Here is a 27379-nt window from a genome sequence, read left to right on the forward strand (position 1 = left end):
GCATCAAGAGTCCATTCCAGTGTAATGGAGCGACCATAGTACCCAAGGGAGAAGTAAAATAAAAAGTGCCAGACATTCTCAGCCCTACCAAAAGTAGTTGCAAAATCTATCTTAGACAAGATGCTTCTTGTTCTCTGAGGGAGCTAGGTATGCTAAACCACCTGTTGAGGTGCTGCCACAGGTCTTTGGGAAAACATGTCAAAGGACTAGTATTGCACCAACCCCGCCGACTTTATGAGCATGTGCCTGAGGAGGTGCCTTGGGATTCCCCGGTGACAGTGGATACACACTCTTTATAGTTTCTTGAAGCCACTAGATAGTGTGTTTTGGAGATTTCTTGAAGCCATAAGATGGTGTGTTTCGAAGATTTTCTTCTTGTATCTGTTAGAACTCACAAAAAGGTTTTGAAGTCGTGGTCTGAATGCTCGGGTTCTTTTCAATTAGAGTTTCAATGCCCTCACAGGGCAAAGAAGCAAATCCTTTGGACTATTGGTCACATCCTTAAGGGAGAAGGTGGAGAATGTCTCAAACCTTGGATCATCCACGGTAGTGTTCTGGGTTTTAGCAATAAACTCCACAATGAAGGTAAAAGACCTTTCTCTACCCCTCACAATAACTAATGTTATAAGAACCGCTTGCCTCCTCGCTTCACTGAGACCAAGGCTGGAAACTTTACTGAAATCATACTTCTTTTAAAGGATAAGGGTTTGTATCCATGTAGGAACAAATGTAACTTATCAAATACAAAATCATCTAAAATTTATAAAATTGTAACTACAGTAGTATGAATTTATAGTTTGTAAAATTTATATTATTTATTAAAGCTTTGAGGATTTTCATTTTTTATTTTCAATTGGACCCAGAAAATCTTACATAAATCATGAAAGGAAATTGTAAAATAAAAAAAAATTCTGAGGAAATAATCACTAAAAAATTAAGGTTTTCCTATCATTAATCATGACCATTCGTGTTAAGTTAACTAAGCCTCTAATCCTTTCGTAGTCGTATTTCATAAGACAATTTTTTATTTGATGAATATTTGAAAAAACTTTAGTATGAATATGTCAGGGACATACATTGGTCTCCAAAGAGTTAAAAAAAATTATCTATTTCTATGCTGTTAATACTACCTTTTATATATAGATAAGATACTGGATAGAAACCATACATACCTTATTCCATAGAAAACAATGGCAGACCATCCGAGAACAATGACAATGATTTCCAGGTAATTCCATGAATCTTTCCAGTATTTTCTTTTGTCTCTGCACATATCTTTAAGTTCCCGATATGTGTAGTATACAATGAATGCAATAAATAGTCCTTCACAGATCATCACAAAGAGACCAAAACCTTCATGGTATCGGAGTAATTTCATTGTGTTGATTTTAACATATGGGTGAAGGGCACCTAGAAGGAATTTATACATATTACTGAATGCTCAAAGTGATGAAATAATTTTCTCCTTTAATCAATGGTTAAAGATCCTATAACTTAGAGAATTTTTATGGCATTAGGAAAAAAATAACATTCTCGAAATTTATCACCCAAGATTTAATAGCTTATATCCATAGCCTTCACAGTCTAGATAAATGCAATGTTTCCTAAATTGTCATATATTATAGTCTCATTAAAGATTTTAGGGTTAAAATTTTTATGCTAAATTATCCTATACAGTAATTAGGTTATTCCTGAAACCAACAATTGATTAAAATGAGTCCAAAATACAGTATACATTACATGAAAAATGGTAAATACTGGTAGTCTGTAATCCTAAATCTATGATCGTTAAACATGGCAACGGCTAAATACAGTAGTCAAATTCTGACGGATCTTTTTCTTACCTTCTGGACCTTGTTCAAGGCAAACCCTAATAGCAGCAAAGAGATTAACCTGGGCATTATATATGGAGAATTCAACAAACACAGCTCTTGTTCTCCTATCGATCCAATGGTTGGCTTCAAGTTCGTTCAATTTTTGTATAACAGCATCTTTCCCCCCTATGAGTTTCACTTGGTATCTGTTGTACAAGAAAATTGTTAAAATTAACTTTGTTATAAAATACATGACAAGTATGACAGTAATGTATACAATAGTGTAAAAGTGGAAAAAGAATGGCATTACACAAGCACATCTTACACTAAATATGGTGTTTATGCTTTCTTTTATGTTGCATAATTTATTAAGAAAACTTAATGCTTGAATTCATTTCATAGTATTATTTCTTTGAAGTGTCAAAACATTTTTAAATTTTCACAGAAAATAGTCTAAAGTAGTTCTTAAAAAAATTGGCTTTTAAGATTTATTTCAGACCACAGATGTAATTCATGCACACTTTATATGATGAGTTAACAACATAAGAAAGGAATTTACTGAATTATGTGCTGAAGATGTTAATTCTTCTCTAGGCCTTACAATAGATCAAAATGATTTATTTTAAAAGTATATTATTTAAGCATGTTCACCTAAAGTACACTGGAAAAGTAAAAAAAAAAAAATAGAAAAGTTAAATCACAGTAAGTAAATTGATAATTTCTCTATCTTAAACTATGTTTTTGTGAACATTTGAAAGTACATAGTATTACAACAGAGAAAATAATTTCTCTAAAAAATCTCTCTGCTAAGGTAATTTAAATCAAATAGCAGGTAACTAGTCATTCTTGATAAAGCTCAGAAATAAATCCATATTGAGAAAACCTGAAACCTTTTTCGTGAGAAATATATGAAAAACTTTATCTTTAGACAAAAACAAGGGCTTCCAGCACTAAGTCATTGAAAAATCTGCAGAAATATATTAAAAAATGTAAGCAGATATTGGCCTGTAAACTTTTTATTAATGAATAATATCTTAGAATTCACATGAAACTTTACATTTGCAATCAATAGAAATAAAATAATGGAAAACTTCAAAGTGATGAAAATAACCAAACGCAAACTTCATATCTCCATGATAGGTAGCCAAAAATCACTTATCAAATAAAGGCAAACTTAGCCTTCACATTTTAGAATCGCCCTCAAATAATTACGGAAAATTAAAAACATCAACGCTGAAGACTTCGGCCTTGGTTAATGAAAATGACAATAAATTAGCCCCCAGATTTAAGAAATCATAGGCTTTATGGTCTGGCCTACTGTAAGGTAACAAAATCTTTAGAAACTATTATAGCCTACACTTTTCTACTTTCCTCTAAGTAAGGGCAGAAAAGACTTTGGCCATGGTAAGCACCTCTTCTAGGAGACAGACACTCCAAAATCAAACCATTGTTCTCTAGTCTTGGGTAATGCCATAGCCTCTGTACCATGGTCTTCCACTGTCTTCAGTTAGAATTCTCTTGCTTGAGGGTACACTCTGGCACACTATTCTATTTTTTTCTTCCCCTTTTGTTAAAGGTCTTATAATTTATATAGAAGATATTTATTTTAATGTTGTTACTGCTCTTAAAATATTTCATTTTTCCTTGTTTCCTTTCCTCACTGGGCTATTTTCCCTGTTGGAGCCCCTGGCCTTATGGCATTCTGCTTTTCCAACTAGGATTGTAGCTTAACAAGTAGTAGTAATAATAATATATAACTGATTTTATGAAATTTCTAACTGTGATCTAATTAAAAAGTATTTTAAAATTTAATTAAAAGCACCATAAAATGCATCACATGTAAATAGGTAATCTAAAAAAAACTATCCATTTAAATTAGCTGGTTGTTAAGGTTGTTAAAGAAGTGAGCTTAGTTTGAGCGGTTACTCTACATTACAAACGTTTGTAAACTGGATCATCATTATCTCCTCTTACAACTACTAATGCAAAAGGCCTCGGTTAGATATCGCGAGTCGTCTCTATCTTGAGCTTTTAATTCAATACTTCATTCATCATCTCTACTTCACGCTTCATAGTCTTTAGCCATGTAGGGCTGGGTCTTCCAACTAGATACTTGCTATGTTTTATTGTTTTGATCAATTTCATCACCCACACATGGCAAAATTAAATTTTAAACAAGAATAAAAAAAAATAAATAGAGACATGTTAATCTTCTATGGTAAAAATGAAGGGTTTGAAATTAAAAAAATAATCAAATATGGGTAGAAGACAAAATTAAGATTTCCTTTTAAAAGAAATATATTTAGGTATATTCCTTCTCAAATGATACCAAACCTGTCTCTTAAGAGATCTTAAGAGAGAACTTAAATGATCAAGGAAGCTTAGGAAAAAGAAGAAAGTTCCAAATCATAGCCTACAAGTGATTGGCAAGAAAATCTACATCCTAATGAATTTCAAATTTGTCATCTCATGCCTTGATGGTCTTGCAAGATACAAGCCTCAATAATAGTTACATTGCAAATTTAATTTGGGGTAGAAGTAATATAAAGTGAGATTGAAATTGTTGAGTACCCAAAATGACAATTTTTTGTTTAGAAAGCCTTGTAAAATGAAGGCACTTGATTAAATTTTGACTTTGTATCATGGCAATGAAATTTTAAATGTTTAGTTGTTAGTGGTTTAACTTATGTCTAGTCTTTTATACATGCTCACAATATCAAATATTTCTCTTTTATTGTTGCATTTCATATTTGTCTGCTTTTTTATTATAAGTTTTCAAAATTTTGAAGGGATTTTATTACCCAAATTTTAAGGTTATTCTGAATTTCTTGTCATAACTACTAGGTATCTTTCCCATTTTAAAAGTAAAAGTTCTTCATAGTGGGTTGTCGTTTTCTTCTAAATACCGAGTAAAATCTATCACCCCAATTCATCCTTGTCAGGGAATCATTGTTTTAGAATTTTAGTTTATATCTTAAACAAATCCTACCAAAGATAAACAATGTTAGTGAGGTAGATAATTTAAGATTCACACTCACCCAGAACCACTGTAGACATCTATTTTACCCCAGAAAGGCATACCATCTAGTTCCAAAGAGCCTTTATGTGTATATTCTTCTTTGGCTTTAACCCCGTCGGCCAGTGGCTTCCAACCAACACCAAAGTCTTCATCCTCTTCGTCTATTACAGAGGATTTTGATCGACAGTCTTTCGTGATATACGTCTTAACAATTTTTGGTAGTCGACATGTTCCTGTGAAACAAAAAATTGAACAATGAACTGAAACATTAAGAGTCATTGAAGAAAAATGACACTTTCTCGTATAAACATCAATGACAAAATCAAATCAGTTTATAAAACCTTTACTGTATGTAATGTAATTGTTCTCATAAACGTGTGAATATTTAGATTACAAAGAAAAAATTAATATCCTTGTGCTATGGTAAAATTAATTTTCTTCTACAAACCCATCAAGTGCATCATTCCCCCATGTATGAATCAGCAAATACTAAACACTCCATACCCAAATAACAGTTACCCTTTAAGCCCTAATAAGGGATTTTGACGAAGGAAAAATCTATTTCTGGGCGAGGAACCTGTGTCGCCCAGTGAAATGCTCCTTAAAGCACCATTTCAAAGGTATAAATACTGCTAAATATACTAGAGAAAAAAGTTGCATGGAATGCTAGGAATATATCCAGCTCGCTCACCCTTAAAGGGTGCCGGTATTAAAACTGGGGCGAGTGATACCACTACCAGAGATCCCTCTCCAATTAAGAAACATGGTGGAAAGTAAATCAAGGGTTGGTTGAAAAAAAATCTGTATAGAAGATTTTAAAGCTAAAAATTTCACCTCCTCTTAAGTTTCTTTGCATTATTTATCAACAGGCCAGTAATGTACCGAGCAAAAAGGACCTTAGGGGACGAGCTTGAAATTTTGGAAATTCAGATTATTACATTCTTGGCTAAGAGAATGTCTATATTTCATGTTTCAAAAAGTATTTTAATGAAAATTTGTTTAATGGCTGAAATGTTTTTTTCTTATATTTATGCAAGTACATCTGATCTCTTTCACAAACATTATCTGATCATAGTACCTATTTATTTACTTTTTCTTAAAGTATTTGAGGGAAACATATTTCCATAAACTTCAAGAGCACAATTTTCTTCAAGTCAGAAAGAAACTGTAATTTCCTTCATTTTTCGATGGTGTCATAAATAAACGTTTGCTGCAGTTCTCCAAGTTATATTCATCATATTTCTTTGTCTGCTCATTTATGTATTTACAATTCTTATGGTTATGCTCAAAGATGCAAAAAGTGTCCGAGACGATAACTAAATGTGCTTAAAGCATAAAATTTGCCCAAAAAATATGCAGACGAAAATATATTATGCTAGCACTGTCTGACTTGTGTGGAAATTTGGTAAATGTAGCATATATATTTCTATATTTGAGGGAAGGGGCTCACCACTGCTTAGTAAATAATTCTGAAATATGATTATCACCTCATGATCCCAAGTGTTGAGCAAAATTTTCACCCATACTTATGCATACTAAATTATATTCCACAAGGCTCTACAAAAAAAAATTGAAGCCTGTTGTCTCAGAATTTAAAAAGAAATTTCCTACTACTTTTTTTCAATATTGACCATTTTTTTATCATTCAAACGGAAAGACAGGGAACTTTATAACTTACAATCTGTACATTGGCAAACCGGAAAACTCCCATATGAGAACTGGTTGCTATTAAAAACAATTCCTATACATTGATAAAATAACATAAAAAAAAGGGATATGAAACATTCCCATTTACATTACAATGTTTAGAATATAAAATTATCTTTCCAATTGTTTTTAAATAAAAGAAATCTGTCAAGAAATAAAAAAAGAAGTAGGAGTTTGAGTTAACCCCAAAAAAGGGATTTTGACATGGGAAAAATCTATTTCTGGGTGAGATAGCCATGTTGTCCTAATGGAAGTTCCTTTAGGCAGCTTTCTACTTGGGATATTTCATGCAAATAATATACGAGAGAATTTTACCTGTAGAGGTATCAGAGGGTTGCTATCCATGGAGCGAATACAGTATCCCGAAAGATATCATGTATGTAACATGGACATGTTTAAAACAACCATGGCTATCCTTCCCCGAATAGTTAACCTTGTCTTGAAGGATATAGGATAGGATTGGATATGTGGGAGAGCCGTTACAACTCCGATACCAGTGTGCTATTGTAAACATGTTCGCTGGTTCGCCATGAGTTAACCCCAAAAATAGAATTTTTTCAATGGGGGCGAGTCACGCTCCTTAAATTTGATGTTATGAACGAGGTATCAACTATAAATTTCATATGTCATGATTCAATTCATCGGCAGTTTCAAACATTTTAATTAAAATACATTCACATATATTGTACCATACTGAAGTGAGGTGGCTCAGCAAATGAAAAGTTCTCAGGTAATTTTTTTTTTACTCTTCGTCATGAAATTGAAATATTTTTTTTTAGTGAAGAGGGAAAAATTTAAGAATCATTTTCAGATTTAGACTGGGTTTTTATCCCTAGCTTTCTTATGCAATATAACTGATCATGCGAATAACTTGAACATATAACTGCAAAGTAGAGAAAAGTTGGCATTGAATATGTTTACTCAAGTGAAAGCATTTCAAAATATTAATACTACACATACACATATGGAATAGAAACCCTTCTTTAAACTTAACTTTTGCATGAGCTCAAACAGCATTTATTTAATTTCATGAGTGATAAAAGGCTGCCAGCTTGCTCTGTTTTGTAAATATGCAAAGATTACTGTAAAATGATATTTTAATTATAAAATAAATTTTTGAATATACTTACCCGGTGAATATATAGCTGCAACTCTGTTGCTCGACAGACAAAAAAAAAAAACTGTAAAAACTCGCCAGCGATCGCTATACAGGTTGCGGGTGTGCCCATCAGCGCCAACTGTCGGCCAGATACCATACTCAATGTAAACAAAGACTCAATTTCTTCTCATCCCACTGCGTCTCTATTGGGGAGGAAGGGAGGGTCGTTTAATTTATATATTCACCGGGTAAGTATATTCAAAAATTTATTTTATAATTAAAATATCATTTTTAAATATTTAACTTAGCCGGTGAATATATAGCTGATTCACACCCAGGGTGGTGGGTAGAGACCAGTTAAATATGTTTACATCTTATGAGCTAAGAGTTTTTATTTCATTTTAGAAGTTATCAAAATAACAAAAACAAAATAAATAGGTACCTGGTAAGGAAGTCGACTTAGACGATTACTCTGCCTTATAAGTACGTCTTCCTTACGGAGCCTCGCGATCCTCTTAGGATGCTGACAGACCCCTAGGAGCTGAAGTATCAAGGGCTGCAACCCATACAACAGGACCTCATCAAACCCCTAATCTGGGCGCTCTCAAGAAATGACTTTGACCACCCGCCAAATCAAACAGGATGCGAAAGGCTTCTTAGCCTTCCGGACAACCCATAAAAACATTAAAACATTTCAAGAGACAGATTAAAAGGATATGGAATTAGGGAATTGTAGTGGTTGAGCCCTCACCCACTACTGCACTCGCTGCTACGAATGGTCCCAGTGTGTAGCAGTTCTCGTAAAGAGACTGGACATCTTTCAAGTAAAATGACGCGAACACTGACTTGCTTCTCCAATAGGTTGCGTCCATTATACTTTGCAGAGATCTATTTTGCTTAAAGCCCACAGAAGTTGCTACAGCTCTAACTTCGTGCGTCTTCACCTTAAGCAAAGTTCGGTCTTCCTCACTCAGATGTGAATGAGCTTCTCGTATTAACAATCTGATAAAGTATGACCAAGCATTCTTTGACATAGGCAAGGATGGTTTCTTAACTGAACACCATAAAGCTTCAGATTGGCCTTGTAAAGGTTTAGTACGCTTTAAATAGAACTTAAGAGCTCTAACAGGGCATAAGACTCTTTCTAGTTCATTGCCTACGATCTCCGATAAGCTGGGAATATCGAAAGATTTAGGCCAAGGCCGAGAAGGCAGCTCATTTTTGGCTAGAAAACCAAGTTGCAGTGAACAAGTGGCTTTTTCCGACGAAAATCCGATGTTCTTGCTGAAGGCATGAATCTCACTGACTCTTTTAGCCGAGGCTAAGCATACCAGGAAAAGAGTCTTAAGAGTGAGATCTTTCAGGGAGGCTGATTGTAACGGCTCCAACCTGTCTGACATGAGGAATCTTAGTACCACGTCTAAATTCCATCCAGGGGTAGCCAAACGACGCTCCTTGGTGGTCTCAAAAGACTTAAGGAGGTCTTGCAGATCTTTATTGTTGGAAAGATCTAAGCCTCTATGCCGAAAGACCGATGCCAACATGCTTCTGTAGCCCTTGATAGTGGGAGCTGAAAGGGATCGTCCTTTTCTCCGGTATAAGAGAAAATCAGCTATTTGAGCTACAGAGGTACTGGTCGAGGATACAGAAACTGACTTGCACCAGTCTCGGAAGACTTCCCACTTCGATTGGTAGACTCTAATGGAAGACGCTCTCCTTGCTCTAGCAATCGCACTGGCTGCCTCCTTCGAAAAGCCTCTAGCTCTCGAGAGTCTTTCGATAGTCTGAAGGCAGTCAGACGAAGAGCGTGGAGGCCTTGGTGTACCTTCTTTACGTGTGGCTGACGTAGAAGGTCTACCCTTAGAGGAAGACTTCTGGGAACGTCTACTAACCATCGAAGTACCTCGGTGAACCATTCTCTCGCGGGCCAGAGGGGAGCAACTAACGTCAACCTTGTCCCTTCGTGAGAGGCGAACTTCTGCAGTACCTTGTTGACAATCTTGAACGGTGGGAATGCGTAGAGATCCAGGTGTGACCAATCTAGGAGGAAGGCATCTATATGTATTGCTGCTGGGTCCGGGACTGGGGAGCAATAGATTGGAAGCCTCTTGGTCAGCGAGGTTGCAAAGAGATCTATGGTTGGTTGACCCCAAGTGGCCCAAAGTCTCTTGCACACATCCTTGTGGAGGGTCCATTCGGTTGGAATTACTTGCCCTTTCCGACTGAGACAATCTGCTATGACGTTCAAGTCGCCTTGGATGAACCTCGTTACTAGGGAGATGTCTTGACCTTTTGACCAGATGAGCAGGTCCCTTGCGATCTCGTACAACGTCAGTGAGTGGGTACCTCCTTGTTTGAAGATGTACGCCAAGGCCTGACTGAGCAGCGTTCCTTCTTCAGCATCTTCTGGATGGATAGCAGGGCTTGATCTATTCTGGGGGCTGATCGTCTTGTTGTTCAGCAACGTCCTCATCAGATAGTTCCTCATCCGAAAACTGATGAGGAAACGGCAACGGAGTGGGCAACGGAGTGGGCAACGTCTGGCTCGCTGAGTCCGGTCGCACAGGTGCATGCGTGACGGAGCCGGACGCAACGTCATGGAACTGCTGCACAGTCTGAGAACTGTCAACAACCATGGGTGCGCGAGGACGCACAGCGTCCACCCGAGACTGTCTATACCGTCTGGGTTGTGCAGTCAACACCATACCGGGTTGCGGAGGTTGACGCACCGCGTCAAAACAAGTCACCTCTGATGGTTGTTTAACGTCCTGAACGTCAACAACCACCTCCGAGCGTCGCTTAACGTCAACGTGCGGCTGGCAACCCACACTGGGTCGCATCGGTGGAGGAACCACCTCAACTGGTAGACGCGAGAAGGTTACCTCAGCGTCAACAGGACGCACAACCGACCGCTTGGAAGGTTGTTGGCCAGAAGGTTCAGCAGCAACCTTCTCCGCATTAAAGTCCTCCATCAAGGACGCAAGCTTGGACTGCATGTCTTGCAGCAAAGCCCATTAAGGGTCTACGGGAGCAGGTGCGGCAACAGACGGGGTTAGCGACTGAAGCGGTACCGCTTTCCATCCCTGAAAGCCTTGTTTATGCATGACATAATTGTACAGCAAAACTTCAAAGGCTCGAAAACAGCTGTGAAGTTGACCTGTAAAATCTTGGAGCGTCTCCTGGCCAGGCGCCAGGGAGAGTCTACGAGATTTGAGAAGCCTATCTGGGCAGAGGCAGGAACTCCCAAGCCGAGAACTTCTCTCGTGTCATATCAGACTCTCGCTCTATAAGCCAGTTTAAAAGAAGGGAAAGCAAAGGCTGTATCCCCCAAACTCCTCCTGGTGATAAACCAGTCGCCTAGCAAACGTAAAGCTCTCTAGGAGAGCGAGAGAACACTAGCTTATAAACAACGGCTGCGAAGTAGCTAGGCCTAGTGTAAGCTTTGACGTTTAGGCGAACGAGGAGCAGCAGTTACAAAAAGATCCGGACAAAGATCCTTAAAAATCAGCATGATTTAATTAAAGTCCATAGAGGGCTAAGCAGCTTTAGGCTCCTCTCCATCTGACAGAGTCCTCAAGGGAATATCAGTAGGAGGGGGAACAGCAACTTCCTCATCTAAAGGAACCTTGTCCGATAATAGCTGAGTCTCAAGCAAGGGAGAGACCTACCGTGGTGGCAATGCTTTACAAGCAGAGTCCACACGCACTGGTGCATTAGTAGCGGACCAGGACGCAACGTCATGTAACTGCTTGACAGTCTGTGAACTGTCAACAACCAGAGGTGCGAGAGACCAGGACGCAACGTCATGTAACTGCTTGACAGTCTGTGAACTGTCAACAACAAAAGGTGCGTGAGGACGCACAGCGTCCACTCGAGACTGCTTTGACTGCCTTGACTGAGCAGTCAAAACAACTCTAGAATGCGGAGGTTGACGCACAGCGTCAAAACAAGTCAACTCCGATTGTTAGCGAACGTCCTGAACGTCAACAGGAGCATCAGCAAGTGGCCTAACGTCCAAATGTGGCTGAAAATCCACACGAGACCGCATCGAGTGTGGTTCTAAACAACCTGACTGACGTGACTTAGCTACGCCAACGTCAACAGGACGCACAAAGGAACGTTAGGTTGGCTGAAAGCCAGGATCTCGATGAGATAAACGGCTAGGCTCAACGGACTAATCGGCAGAATAGTCTTCCATAAGGGAGGCAAGCTTATTCTGCATGTCTTGCCGTACAACCCATTTAGGATCAACGGAAATGGTTGCGGTAAGAGACGAGGGTAACGTCTGTGACTGCAACACTTTGCCAACAAAAAAGACTCTCGGAGTCTGTGTTACGCTTTTGTTAGGCGGCGAGCAGTTTTCCGATGACTGCATAGGGTCAGAGCTGTCCTAATGGCTGCAACCAGGACGCTGGACCTGTCCTGAAAGGACTGACTTTCGCTTAAGGGCCTCGAAACCTTGTTACAGGTTTCTTATGCGAAAAGCCTTCGGATGACGAGGAGAAAATTGTCTCTCTCGCCTTATGGTAGGGGAGATCTTGGTAAGATACACCCGATACCATAGAGGGAAACGTCTGTTCGCTGATCAAGGCCTCTCGAACCCATAAGTCGTACGACATTACTTCTCCCCTGGGCTTGGGAGCTTGCAAGAGGTCCCGGACTAGGTGAACGACAGGCACGAACAGACGAACCCTCGGACGCAACACTGTAACACTTTGCGCAATATCACTTTATCACTACGATTTTCTGTTTTGCACTTATTTCACTGAAATCGAAACTTTTACTGATTTCTACTTGAAGCACGCAATTCTACCCTCATCAAAAGGTAGTAAATGCGAAATCAGTCGTATAATGCAAGCACATTAATACCAGCAAAAAAAACAGTAAACATCTTTTAAGATAAAAAAAATTCAGTGGTTGGGGAAGAGAAGAAACACTAGTTCATTCAAAACTACGTTTTCAATCTCTCACCGTACAATGCCTGGGGACGAGAATAAAACTAAAAACGTTTTATCCTTTCTCCCCGTACAGAGACTAGGGACGAGAGCCTCGAGAACAACGTTACCCGCTAGAACGGAACGTTTTCTCTCCTCTCTCTCCCTCCGTCTCTATCTCTCTCTCTCTCTTTCTCTCTTGATTTCGCACCTAAGAGCAGAGCCCAATTACATTTCGTCAAAAAAACATGTTATTTGACCAAAGGAAAAAACTGAAAGGTTTTTCAATTAAAAAGTTCCTTTAAAATAGAATTTAAAACATTTAAGCTTTGAAAGAAGAATGAACAAAACGTCAGAATCGATTTACTCTTTCTGCAAAGTGAAACCGTGATACTCTCTCTCTCTATCGTAACGATAGAGCGCAAACTGCGTAGCATAAAAAAACTAAACGTTAGTTCATCTTTGAAAACAGTACGAAGACTATTCAAAGAAAATCTTTCATAAAATATTTATTAAAAATATTCATTTAAAAAGTTTTAAATCATTAGCTCTTTAAAAGCTATTTACGATTGAAAGGGCTCAACGTTGTTTAACTTCGGTTTCCAAGTTAGGACCGCCTATTCTCAGGAAAGGTCGCATATAAACAAAACATTAAAATTTATTTTTTATGTTTATTATAAATGGAAAGTTAATCGAAGAGGCCTAATAAAGGCGGTGAGATATAAAATATATAGAGGAAAATCTATAATTAAATTATAACGTGATAAGATAATTACTAAAAGCCTAAACACACTTCCGTCTAAGGGAAGGGTCGGCCATTTAAAAGTCAAAGAAAGTCCATACTCTCTTTGTCACCCAAAATTAAATCTATCCAAAACGAGTTCAAGATTTAAGATGAAGATAAAACACCTGCACTGCGAAAGCTCAAACCAAAATGAAGTACTTCACCAAATATGTTGAGAAAACTCCAGGTTCTACAGCGAGTAAAAGTACGTCTTGTCGACACGTCGACAGAGAAGAAATTGAGTCTTTGTTTACATTGAGTATGGTATCTGGCCGACAGTTGGCGCTGATGGGCACACCCGCAACCTGTATAGCGATCGCTGGCGAGTTTTTACAGTTTTTTTTTTCTGTCTGTCGAGCAACAGAGTTGCAGCTATATATTCACCGGCTAAGTTAAATATTTAAAAACACAAAATACTAAATGTAACAGAAGCCGTTGTAGCTTTGAAAAATTGCTTGCAGAGCTTGTCATCAAGTGAGTAACTGCAACAAAGTAGTTACCGCCTCAAAGGAGAATGGAAGGTGAAGTATGCTTAGTGTTGGCAGATGTGACAGGAAAGAGGAAAATGTTTAAGGACTATCCCAGATTATTCAGTGTATGAAAAGGCAATGGCAGATCAGTATATACTGTAGAGAGGGAGCAAACATCAGTGTCTGGCAAGCCTTTAAACTTAGAATCTTATATTTAGTGGCCATACATGTATACCTTTCTGTTCACTTCCCTGGTTATCTCCGGCTCATTATTTTCATGATGTTAATATAAACCTCACCTTTATACAAGAATAAGTAGGAATTAAAATAAAACTTAATACTCACTGTTTTTTATACGAATTTGTCGGAGAGTTGTGTACCCAAGAAGAAGAGACACACGATCATTTAGGAGCAGCCTGTTATCATTTATGTCATTGAATTTATTATTATAATTCTCCTGCATTATGATTTCGTTAACCACTACAGTTTTCATCCAATGGTAAAATAAACTCTGGTTCTGAACCTATAAAAAAAAATTAAGAAAAGACACTGTTAAATACATAGTAACCTTTTCTTATTGTGGCATCAAGAGAGAAAGTGAATCCAATTACTGTACACTTGAAACTTTAATGCTGACTGCCACAAAGCACCCAAATTCTTATTCACTTGAATGTACAATGTACCATATTCTCAGAATGTACATTATTAAATAGGAAATTAAATATTTCAATACGAAACATCTTGCATTTTAAAAGAGTATTTGTAAAACTGAACAATACAAAATTTAATATAGTATGGTTATACTACCAAATAACACAATGATGAACATAATTGACAAGTGGGGATAAATGGAGGGTATATACTAAAATTTTGTGTAACTATATAAGATATACATTACATTTTGAAAATGATTAAAAACAGCAGAAAATCAACAATAATATCATAACCATGAGAATAAAGATTGAAGTTAATTTAATGTACAATTTAAGAATTATCAGAATGACTTCAAATGAAATTAACAAGGTATTTTGATATTGAATAGTGGTATTATTGATCAGAACAAAATTGAAAATTTGTTTCAAGAATAAATTGGAATATGGAATAATCAAACTGAAAACTATTACCTGATTACGTGGTCGGTCTAAACAACAGATATTCACTACAGTAGTACAATAAGCAGTGCAGTATTGTACTGCAAAAACAAAAATGAAACTACTCTAGTATAATGAGTAAAAGTGAAATGTCAAGATATAATGTTAATTTTCAAAAATAAAATATGATCAAATATAAATATAAGACAAAGTTCTTTCAAGATTTAATTGTAAATTATAGTTTGAAGGTCCAACAGGACTTTAAACTTTTTTTCCAGGGCTAAATAAAAGTGTATAAATAATTGAGTTTAAAAAAAAAAATGTAAAATAGAGCTCTATATAAGAATGAATGAAAAGAAAAATGAATAATGGAATAAATAATATGTATTTAAAATTGAGTGTGGCCAACATATGAATAAATCTTTCAAGTGTTATTAAAAAATATGATCATACATAGGGTAATTTTAATATATATAAATGAATTACTTACAGTGTATAGATTAGACCCTACATTTTCCTCTAAGCTTGCAAGTATAAATCTCTTATCAAGGTCCATCTTCATGAGGAAGGAGTTAGGATCCCGGTTACCGTGACTGAGTACAAGCACTATCCAAATGAAGAAGGCATAGGCCCCTATATCATAGATGACATCCCACATCTTTATTTCTTTTTGTCTTTCGATCTTTGCAGATTTTATGAATTTCTCATCTGCAGGTTTGAACACCTTTTTCTTTTCTCTTGTACCTGATTAAAAAAAAATATTTACTTAATTTACTATCAAAAACTTATTATCCATAAAATAATTTGATAACAGAGACAGCAAGTTAAAGAGAAATCAACCACTTTTAATAAAAAAGAATCCATATGCATCAGTCTTACACAATTTTTTTAATTTTAAAAACTAGATTAATTCTTTGATATTAACCTATCAATTTATGACTGCCTTTCCTGTAGTAAGTTGCTCCTTTTACAACTTACTGCAAGAGATAATGAAGAACCACCTATCACCATGACAAAAAAGTGAGAATCAACTGTGACAAGGAAATCAGGTAGCAGCTCTGAACCATGCCTCAGCAAGTTGACATAGTAACCGTAGGTAGGGATTATAATTATTATTATTATTATTATTATTATTATTATTATTACTAGCCAAGCTACAACCCTAGTTAGAAAAACAAGAGACTATAAGCCCAATGGCTTCAATAGGGAAAAATATCCCAGTGAGAAAAGGAAATAAAGTAATAAATAAATGAGAACAAATTAACAATAAATCATTCTAAAAACAGTAACAACGTCAAAACAGATCTGTCATATATAATCTATTAACAACGTCAAAACAGATATGTCTTATATAAACTATAAAAATACTCATGTCAGCCTGGTCAAAATAAAAACATTTGCTGCAACTTTAAACTTTTGAAGTTCTACTGATTCAACTACCCGATTAGGAAGATCATTCCACAACTTGGTCACAGCTGGAATAAAACTCAGGTTGAAAAGTAACTATAGCATAACATTATCTTAGACGACCCTTCCCTGCATTATATCCTCCAGTGAAGTCGTTCAGAGGTTAACCTGCAACAACCATTGATAGGGCAGTCTGATAATGCACAATAGGAGAAATAGGCAACTGTTCAACCAGACAGCTAGAAAATAGTATTACTCCAACAGTTATTCTTGTTTGAACTCACAAGATTGACCAGTCTTGCCTCTCCACCCCCTGAATGGGAAAGGACATAAAACAAAGTTAATGAATTCCTGAATTGGGTGGTAGTGAATAGTCCTGGTGTACCACACGCATATTGCACACGCTTGTACACTAACAGTATTTCTGTTTTATTGTATATTGTCATTATCGCTCTCCCCTCTCACTGATAACTTGTTAATGTCTCTATATGCTTGTCTCATTGTGTTTGAATTTTTGTGCCATTCTTGACTGGGACGGGTTGTATATACAGTACTGTATATTGATGCTCCATCCAAATAAAGTTAGTTACATTCACTCTGCTTATCAGTCAATACCTAACTGGTGCCTCTGAACACTGGTAACTCACCACTCCAGATTTTTCTTATCAATAAATTCAATAGGCTTTCCCTATCTGTTCCACAAACCTTATTCTGCTGGAAATTCCAGCATGGTAGGCAGCCCCCACTAGAGTGTTGGTGACCCAAAGATGACCTGGATCAGCATTTGCACCTTATGTGACCTAAACAATTTCACCATGATGGATATGGCAACAGGCATAGGCTTATCATTTACCATATACCCATGATTATCTCAAGAGACTATCTATAAAGGGGTCTCCAATTAGATCATCTTTGAATTCAATATGAAGTAGATTCAAGAATACTACCTAGCTGCATCCATTTTTTAGCCCTCTATGATACCTCCATTCCTACTTCCTTTCTTCCATCTTGTTTTCCATCTTCTTTACTTTCAATTTCATTGTTTTCCCCAGTTGTACATGGGCACTGAATGGCATCCTAGTTCCCAGTGCTGCACCACATAGCCCAAATTTTTCAATCCAATGCAAATTTGAACTGCATTTCATTCAAAGAAAAGGCTATTTTCATCATAATAAGCTAAGGTTTTATGATTGCCTCCCTTGCTTGAACTCATTGGAGAAAAATGTTATTTTTATTAATAAAATAAATTTTTGAATATACTTACCCGATAATCATGTAGCTGTCAACTCCGTTGCCCGACAGAATTCTATGGAGGGATACGCCAGCTATCACAATACTAGAAGGGGGTGTACTTACCAGCGCCACCTGTGGCCAGGTACTCAATCATTTGTTGTTGACACCTCCTCAATTATTCCTCGGTCCACTGGTTCTCTCTGGGGAGGAAAGGGAGGGTCGATTAAATCATGATTATCGGGTAAGTATATTCAAAAATTTATTTTATTAATAAAAATAACATTTTTCAATATTAAACTTACCCGATAATCATGTAGCTGATTCACACCCAGGGAGGTGGGTGAAAACCAGTGTACAAGATTAAAGGATAGCTAAGTATCCCATATTTCATATAACAGTTATCTCAAATAACAATGAAATAATAAGTACCTGGTAAGGAAGTCGAATAGAACCGTTACTCTGCCTCTTTATTTAAAGTTCGTCTTCCTTACTGAGCGCAGCGTTCCTCTTGGAGGCTGAATCAACCCAAAGGTGCCAAAGTACACGGGGTTGCAACCCCTACTAAAGGACCTCTACCAAACCTTTAACCCAGGCGCTTCTCAAGAATGAATAGACCACCCGCCAAATCCAAGGATGCGGAAGGCTTCTTAGCCTACCGTAACAACCATAAAAAACAACAATAAAAGTATTCAAGAGAAAGGTTAAAAAAGGTTATGGGATTAAGGGAATGTAGTGGCTGAGCCCTCACCTACTACTGCACTCGCTGCTACGAATGGTCCCAGGGTGTAGCAGTTCTCGTAAAGAGACTGGACATCTTTCAGATAAAATGATGCAAACACTGACTTGCTCCTCCAATAGGTTGCATCCATTATGCTCTGCAGAGAACGGTTTTTATTAAAGGCCAACGAAGTAGCTACAGCTCTTACTTCGTGGGTCCTTACCTTCAGCAATGCAAGGTCTTCCTCCTTTAGGTGAGAATGTGCTTCTCTGATCAGAAGCCTTATATAGTACGAAAGCCCATTCTTGGACATGGGTCTCGAGGGTTTCTTGATGGCACACCATAAAGCTTCTGACTGTCCTCGAATAGGTTTAGACCTCTTCAGATAATATTTGAGAGCTCTGACAGGGCAAAGAACTCTCTCTAGTTCGTTACCTACCATGTTGGAGAGGCTAGGTATTTCGAACGATCTAGGCCAAGGACGTGAAGGAAGTTCGTTCTTTGCTAGGAATCCAAGCTGAAAAGAACATGTTGCAGATTCGGTTGTAAAACCAATGTTCTTGCTGAAGGCATGAACCTCACTGACTCTCTTAGCTGTTGCAAGGCAAACGAGAAAAGCAGTCTTGAGGGTAAGATCCTTGAAGGAAGCTGACTGGAGAGGTTCGAACCTAGATGTCATAAGGAACCTTAAGACTACGTCTAGATTCCAGCCTGGAGTGGAAAGACGACGTTCTTTAGACGTCTCAAAAGACTTGAGAATGTCTTGAAGGTCCTTGTTGGAAGACAGGTCCAAACCTCTGTGACGGAGAACTGAGGCCAACATGCTCCTATATCCTTTAATCGTAGGTGTAGAAAGGGATCTCTCATTCCTAAGATGTAGAAGGAAGTCAGCTATTTGGATCACAGAGGTATTGGTAGAGGATATTGAATTGGCTCTACACCAGCTACGGAAGACCTCCCATTTAGACTGGTAGACTCTACGAGTGGAAACTCTTCTAGCTCTGGCAATCGCACTGGCTGCCTCCTTCGAAAAGCCTCTAGCTCTAGCGAATCTTTCGACAGTCTGAAGGCAGTCAGCCGAAGAGCGTGGAGGTTTGGGTGCAACCTGTCTACGTGTGGTTGACGTAGAAGGTCCACTCTTAGAGGTAGAGTCCTGGGGAAGTCGACTAGCCATTGCAGTACCTCTGTGTACCATTCTCTTGCAGGCCAAAGGGGAGCAACCAGCGTCAGCCGTGTCCCTTCGTGCGAGACGAATTTCTGCAGAACTTTGTTTATTATCTTGAACGGAGGGAATGCGTACAGGTCGAGATGGGACCAGTTCAGAAGAAAAGCATCCACATGAACCGCTGCAGGGTCTGGAACAGGGGAACAATAAAGCGGAAGTCTCTTGGTTATGGAGGTGGCAAACAGATCTATGGTAGGTTGACCCCACAAGGTCCAAAGTCTGTTGCACACACTCTTGTGGAGGGTCCATTCCGTGGGAATGACCTGATTCCTTCTGCTGAGGCGATCCGCTGAAACATTCATATCGCCCTGGATGAACCTCGTGACCAGAGTGAGGTTTAGACCTCTTGACCAAATGAGGAGGTCCCTTGCGATCTCGTAAAGGCTCCTCGAATGGGTCCCTCCTTGCTTGGAGATGTAAGCCAAGGCTGTGGTGTTGTCTGAACTCACCTCCACCACTTTGCCTAGCAGGAGGGACTTGAAGTTCAACAGGGCTAAATGAACTGCTAACAGTTCCTTGCAGTTGATGTGGAGTAATCCTTGTTCCTTGTTCCATACTCCTGAGCATTCCCGTCCGTCCAAGGTCGCACCCCAGCCCGAGTCCGATGCATCTGAGAAGAGATGAAGATTGGGGGTCTGGATGGCCAATGATAGACCCTCCTTGAGAAGGAGATTGTGCTTCCACCACAGGAGAGTGGTCTTCATCTCTTGGTTGATAGGGATAGAGACTGCTTCTAGAGTCGACCCCTTGTCCCAATGAGCAGCAAGATGGAATTGAAGAGGGCGGAGGTGGAGTCTTCCTAGCTCGACAAACAGGGCCAGTGATGAGAGGGTCCCTGTGAGACTCATCCACTGTCTCACTGAGCAATTGCTCCTCTTCAGCATGCTCATGATGCACTCTAGGGCTTGGTTTATCCTGGGGGCCGAAGGAAAAGCCCGAAAATCCTGACTCTGAATCTCCATTCCCAGGTACACAATGGATTGGGAGGGAATGAGTTGAGATTTCTCTATATTGACTAATAGACCTAGGTCTCTGATTAAGTCTAAAGTCCAATTGAGGTTCTCCAGACAACGACGACTCGTGGAGGCTCTCAACAGCCAGTCGTCTAGGTAGAGGGAGGCTCTGATGTTCGATAAGTGTAGGAATTTCGCTACATTCCTCATCAGATGAGTAAAGACCATAGGAGCTGTGCTTAGTCCAAAACACAGGGCTTGGAACTGATAGACAACCTTTCCGAAAACGAATCTCAGGAAAGGATGGGAGTCTGGATGAATGGGAACGTGAAAGTATGCATCTTTCAAGTCCAACGAGACCATCCAGTCCTCCTGTCTGACCGCTGCTAAGACCGACTTGGTCGTCTCCATCGTGAACGTCTGCTTGGTGACATACTCGTTGAGAGAGCTGACGTCCAGCACCGGTCTCCAACCTCCTGTCTTCTTGGCCACAAGAAAGAGACGGTTGTAGAAGCCCGGGGATTGATGGTCCCGGACTATAACCACTGCCTTCTTCTGCACAAGTAGCGACACCTCCTGTTGCAATGCTAGCCTCTTGTCCTCTTCTTTGTAGTTGGGAGAGAGGTTGATGGGCGATGTGGTCAGAGGTGGTTTGAGGCAGAATGGAATCCTGTAACCGTACCTCAGCCAACTGACAGATTGTGCGTCTGCACCTCTCTTCTCCCAGGCTCGCCAGAAGATCTTGAGTCTGGCTCCTACTGTTGTCTGGAGAAACTGAGAGTCAGTTCTTTCCCTTAGATGTCCTGGATCCTTTCCTAGACTTGCTCCTGTGAGAGTCTGGGCGGGAGCTTCCTCGGCTGGGGGCTCTACCACGAAAGGGCGGTATGAACCTCGTAGCCGGGGTATCAGCCACTGGGGAGCGATAAGTCTTGGGGACTGAGGTGGCAACCTTAGACTTACGAGCCGATGAGGCTACAAGATCGTGCGTGTCCTTTTGTATCAGGGCAGCAGACAAGTCCTTAACTAGCTCCTCGGGAAAGAGGAACTTTGAGAGAGGAGCAAAAAGGAGTTGTGACCGTTGGCAAGGTGTAATGCTGGCGGAAAGGAAGGTACACAGTTGTTCCCTTTTCTTCAACACCCCTGATACAAATAACGACGCTAGCTCACCCGATCCATCTCTGATGGCCTTATCCATGCAGGACATTATTAGCATGGCAGAATCTTTGTCCGCAGGAGAGGTTTTCTTGCTGAGGGCCCCCAGGCACCAGTCGAGAAAGTTGAACATTTCAAATGCTCTGAACAACCCTTTCAGTAAATGATCCAGGTCTGAGAAGGTCCAACAAACCTTCGAGCGTCTCATAGCAGTTCTCCGAGGCGAGTCCACCAGACTTGAGAAGTCAGCCTGGGCAGAGGCAGTTACTCCTAAGCCTGGTGCTTCCCCTGTGGCATACCAAACGCAACCTTTCGAAGCGAGCTTCGTTGGAGGGAACATGAAGGAAGTCTTGCCAAGGTGTTGTTTAGACTGCAGCCACTCCCCTAAGATCCTTAAAGCCCTCTTGGAGGATCTAGCTAGGACAAGCTTAGTATAGTTGGACTTAGCTTGTTGTACGCCCAGCGAAAACTCAGATGGTGGAGAGCGGGGAATAGCAGAGACGAAGTGGTCTGGGTAAATCTCCCTGAGTAGAGCCAAGACCTTACGAAAATCAATCGACAGTGGAGAAAGCTTAGATTCGTCCACGTCTGATGAGGGATCAAGGTGTGCCTCCTCATCATCCGACACCTCATCAGCAGAGGGTAGCGAAGCGATCGGACCAGAATGCTGAACCGCAGAGTCAGAACGGGTAGGAACAATAACAGTGGTTTCCTCTTCCAGTAACTGTTGAGGGAAAACCTGAGGCTCAGACTGCAAAGGCTGAACAACAGACGAAGCAGAAGGCAGGCGCATGGGTGAAGGAGGTTGACTCCTAGCAAGAGAGGTTGAACCCAAGGATTGCACAAGCTGAGCGGAGGACGGAGGCGGAGTAGTCCGTTCCTGTTCCTGTGAGATGAGCGGAGCATGATGAGGTTGAGGCTGCGCAGAACAAGGTAAAGTTCTCGCAAGCTGAGGCTCCTGAGGCGCAAGTCCAGGGTGTAGAGGAGCTTGCCTTGAGGAGGGTTGAGCTCGCTGCAGCGATGGCTGAGCAGACAGACTCACGGAGGGGAGAGGTTGTTGTACCCCAACCGAGAGTTGCACCACTGGTGGAGCAGCAAGGGGAGGCGGAGGAAGAGTGGAATAACTCTCCTGATCCCAAAGCAAGGGTTGCCTTAAAGAAGGCTGAGGCTGAACACCACTGGGAACAGCGAACTCCGAAAGTGGCTCAACATCGTACGCCTGGCAGATGGTGCTGCGACCAGGCGGAGCAAGTGCAGGCGGGGCGAGCACAGGCGGAGCGAGAACAGGCGGAGGGAGTGTAGGCGGAGGAGGAGGTGCAACACTCTCAGCCCGACACTCACGCATCAAGTCCGAAAGCTGAGCTTGCATGGACTGAAGCAGGGTCCACTTGGGATCGGCAGAAACGATAACAGACTGAGGTAAAGTCTTAACAGTCGGGCTCTGTTTTGGCAGAACCTTACTCCTCTTGGGCGGAGTACAGTCGACAGATGACTGAGGCGAGTCAGAGCTGAGCCAATGACTGCAACCTGGCTGAGCACTCGCGGACTGGACTCTACGTTTAAGCGGTCTCGAGACCTGAGACCAACGTTTCTTCCCTGCTAGTTGATCAGCGGACGAGAATAAGACGGGCTCAATCGTCTGCAGGTGGGAGTGACGGTCTAAGGAAGACACGCCCGCAACCACCGAGGATAGTTCTGTGCGCCTAACAAGGCCTGTCGAACCCTTAAGCCCTTCGACATTGCTTCTCCCCTGGGCATGGGAGCTTGCAAGAGGTCCCGGACTGGGAGGACGACTGGCTCGCACAGAAAAATCCTCACGCACCACACTGGCACCACTAGCACTTGGCACTGCACCGACACTAGCACTCGTCACAGCACTTGCACTAATTCCACCCACTGCACTCTTGACCTTCAGTTCTTTAACTTCGGCCATCAGAGACTTATGGTCACTTACCACTGATTCTACTTTATCGCCTAAAGCCTGAATAGCACGCAAAACAACTGACATATCAGGCGGAGGGCACACAGTAGGTTCGGGGGTAGCCACTACAGGGGTAGGAAAAGGTAGGGGATCATGAGGTGAGGAAAACATAGAAGAGTGAGAAGAACTTCTCCTAACTCTACCTCTCTCTAACTTAGATGAATATTTTGAAAGACGGACAAATTCCAATTCCGAAAGTCCGGCGCATTCCTCACATCGATTTTCTAATAGACAGGGCCTGTCCCTACAGTCAGAACAAGCGGTGTGAGGATCTACCGAGGCCTTCGGAATACGCCTATTGCAAGACCTACATCGTCTATGGGAGGGGGCTTGCGAAACGTCAGACATCTTGTTTCAAAGAGTTAGCCAAAGGGTGATCCAAAAACAAGCAAAATTCGTTAACCGTTATATCAGTATTATATAAAAGCTATCTAGCTAATATAAGAAGGATTCCAGTAAAGCGACAGCCGTTAATCTGAGAGAATACTTCACCAAATATCCGTGAATAAACTCGAAGACCATAAGCGTATCCCAGAACGTCTAGCCGGAAGCACGACAGAGGAATAATTGAGGAGGTGTCAACAACAAATGATTGAGTACCTGGCCACAGGTGGCGCTGGTAAGTACACCCCCTTCTAGTATTGTGATAGCTGGCGTATCCCTCCATAGAATTCTGTCGGGCAACGGAGTTGACAGCTACATGATTATCGGGTAAGTTTAATATTGAAAAATTCTGAATCAAGTACAGTATATGGAACACATCTGGTATATTATTATTCTAATTTGGTTTATGAATTTGGCACTATTTACAACCTATAATTCTGCCACCTCCATATTGTGCTACAAGGAAATTCTCACCTGGTCCAAGTTGGTGCATCCACTCTTCATCCTCTCCCAATACAGGTTCTCTTTCATCAAAGTCTGCATCATCTTCATCTTCTACTGGCTTTTTGAAAACGGCACTGAAGATTACGGCCATAAGGATTACCTTGATGATAGTAATGCGTAAAGTTAATAAAATATATCAGTACAGTTTACACAATGAAAAGGGAAAGCATCACACAGTAAATTGAATTGGGTATGAATTTTCACATTCATATGTACAAAATGTAATTTCTAATAGAAAATTCACTTTTTATATTGTGTAATACTGTATTTTAAGGAGACCAAAGTTTACAAATATGTTTATTTAGCACTAGTAATTTATGGACATAAATGAAAGAATTATCAAGTTATTTATTATCCAAAACCCTTCAAAAGGGAGAGAATACAATGCCTAGTACATACTAAGACACTCTACAATAATTAAAGAACAATGGGATTAGGATCAAATACTGATAAATCAAAAGATGTGAAGTTACATGTTGAGTAAAGGAGAAGATTACAGTACTAAATAATTATGTACTATTGAATGTACTATACATTGAACAAGGAAGGAATATCTCCATTGACAAAAGTTTAAAATCTAAAAACAATTAGCCATAAAGTAAAGTAAATAACCAATAGGAAAGTAATATGTAGTTGTGTATAGAGTAAGTTCATTGGTTACGTTGGTAGTCAAGCCTGATAATGAATATGAAAATAGGTATAATTAGATATACAGAGAATAAATTGACAAATATAGCTCAAGTCAACACATTCACAAAAAAGGCATCATCCTATTTGAGTGATAATAATACTAGGGAGTTGGAGACAAAATTAATATACACAACTGATATTCTGAAAAGAGTAAATAACTATTTAGTCTTAATAGGAAGGAGACTGTAGTAGAGTACTGGGCTGATGTTTAAGTGTTAGCATTGAAAATCAATTGACAAGGTTTCTCTGTTAGTGTATATACTGACACTGGGTCTTTCTTAAAGATGATAAGTGACAATTAAAACAATACAGTATGAATGCAGGACAGACTGTTGTAGTTGTCTCCCTTTGAAGCTCTTATTTTCTTCAAGTCAACATACTGATCTATGAAATACATACAGTGAACCCTCGTTTATCGCGGTAGATAGGTTCCAGACGCGGCCGCGATAGGTGAAAATCCGCGAAGTAGTGACACCATATTTACCTATTTATTCAACATGTATATTCAGACTTTTAAAACCTTCCCTTGTACGTAGTACTGTTAACAAACTACCCTTTAATGTACAGAACACTTAATGCATGTACTACAGTACCCTAAACTAAAACAGGCACAAATATTAAAGGCGATTTTATATCATGCGTTTCCTAAACACGCTAAAAAGCACGATAAAAAATGGCAACCAATGTTTTGTTTACATTTATCTCTGATCATATTGAAGAAACAAACTGAAGGTAGAGCTTTGCTTATTACCCAGACATATTTCCCATACTTTTCCCTTAGAACTACATCACATCTTCCTACTTTAGATATATATATATATATATATATATATATATATATATATATATATATATATGTGTGTGTGTGTATATATATATATATTTATATGTATACACATATACATACCTACATATATACATATATACATAAATACATGCATACATATATATATATATATATATATATATATATATATATATATATATTTGTATATATATGGGTTATGGAAAAAAATCCGCGAAGTGGTGAATCCGCGATGGTCGAACCGCGAAGTAGCGAGGGTTCACTGTACACATAAAACAGTCATGGTGTTTTCACCAAAAGTGGAACACTACAGAGTACCCAAGAGAAAGCATATTATAGTAACTATAATTTTTTCCAGTTCCATACCTTAATTGGCTGTGTAAACAGGACAGAGGAAAAGAATGACACTAAAAGTGCTCCAAGCCATTTCTTTGTCAGTTCTTCTCCAAATGTAACTCCATATGCAAAAGTAAAGAATGCACCAGCTCCTATAGATAATATAGCTACAATCCATGCAATGTAGAGGGTCCACCTAGAGGTAAGAATTCATATTAAGGCATTAACTTTCCTTATACCAAGTTTAATCTAAGTTCCTAAATGGCTAGTCAAAAAATCTATGGTGGAGAAATAATTGGTAGGTCTAAATGAATAAAGCATTTTATTGATTTGCATAATAAAATTCATGGTTATCTTATACAGTATATATTGAATATAATAGAATGATTATGCTAAAACCTTGTCTTATATTTATTGGCTATCAAAATGTTTGTTTTCTTTGCTCTGACCTGTGCCGCCCAGTGAAATGCTCCTTTTACATCATTTCTAAGGTTAAACTGCTATGAATTTACCAGAGAAAAAATTATACAGTATAGGAATGGTAGGTTGAACCCAGCTCGCTCACCTAATAGGTGTCGGTATAATATACTGGGGCGTGATAAATCACAACCAGAGGCCTCGCACCATTTAGATATCTCCTTCCAATGTCCCTGTTACAGCGAGGAGCCGTTCAACACCTAACTCCGATCTCTACTACCAACATTCCAACCCACGCCTGTGACGTCACTCCTTTATCATACCACAACCCGTTCTCTGATAGCAAGGCGTTTTCGTCCTTTCCTAGGCTTCAAACTTGGAAGCCAAGCATACGCATTCAAAGTGATGCCATTCGGGCTCAACATAGCGCCCAGGATCTTCAGCAAACTGGCAGAGACGGTAATTCAAGAACTACGGACCCAGGGGATTAAAATAGTAGCTTACCTAGACGACTGGCTCGTCTGGGCAGACAACGTCGAGAACTGCCTCACGGCAACCAACAAAGTATTAACCTTCCTTTGACAGTTGGGGTTTCAGGTCAACCTCGACAAATCCCGCCTGGTCCCGGCGACCAAGTTTCAATGGCTGGGGTTACA

General features: G+C 39.7%; 1 protein-coding gene across 1 annotated transcript in view; it reads right to left on the reverse strand.

Moving 5' to 3' along the window:
* Positions 1–27379, reverse strand: part of LOC137629437 (uncharacterized) — a 319508-nt gene that overhangs the window by 44258 nt on the left and 247871 nt on the right. Inside the window, exons 62-68 of the mRNA XM_068360702.1 lie at positions 26337–26502; positions 24446–24575; positions 15409–15662; positions 14173–14350; positions 4853–5066; positions 1845–2020; positions 1173–1410 (exon numbers count right to left, since the gene is read on the reverse strand). Of these exons, the coding sequence (XP_068216803.1) occupies positions 1173–1410; positions 1845–2020; positions 4853–5066; positions 14173–14350; positions 15409–15662; positions 24446–24575; positions 26337–26502 (1356 nt within the window). The remainder of the gene's footprint in view (positions 1–1172; positions 1411–1844; positions 2021–4852; positions 5067–14172; positions 14351–15408; positions 15663–24445; positions 24576–26336; positions 26503–27379) is intronic.

This window comes from Palaemon carinicauda, chromosome 2, assembly GCF_036898095.1.
Source record: "Palaemon carinicauda isolate YSFRI2023 chromosome 2, ASM3689809v2, whole genome shotgun sequence".
NCBI lineage: Eukaryota > Metazoa > Arthropoda > Malacostraca > Decapoda > Palaemonidae > Palaemon > Palaemon carinicauda.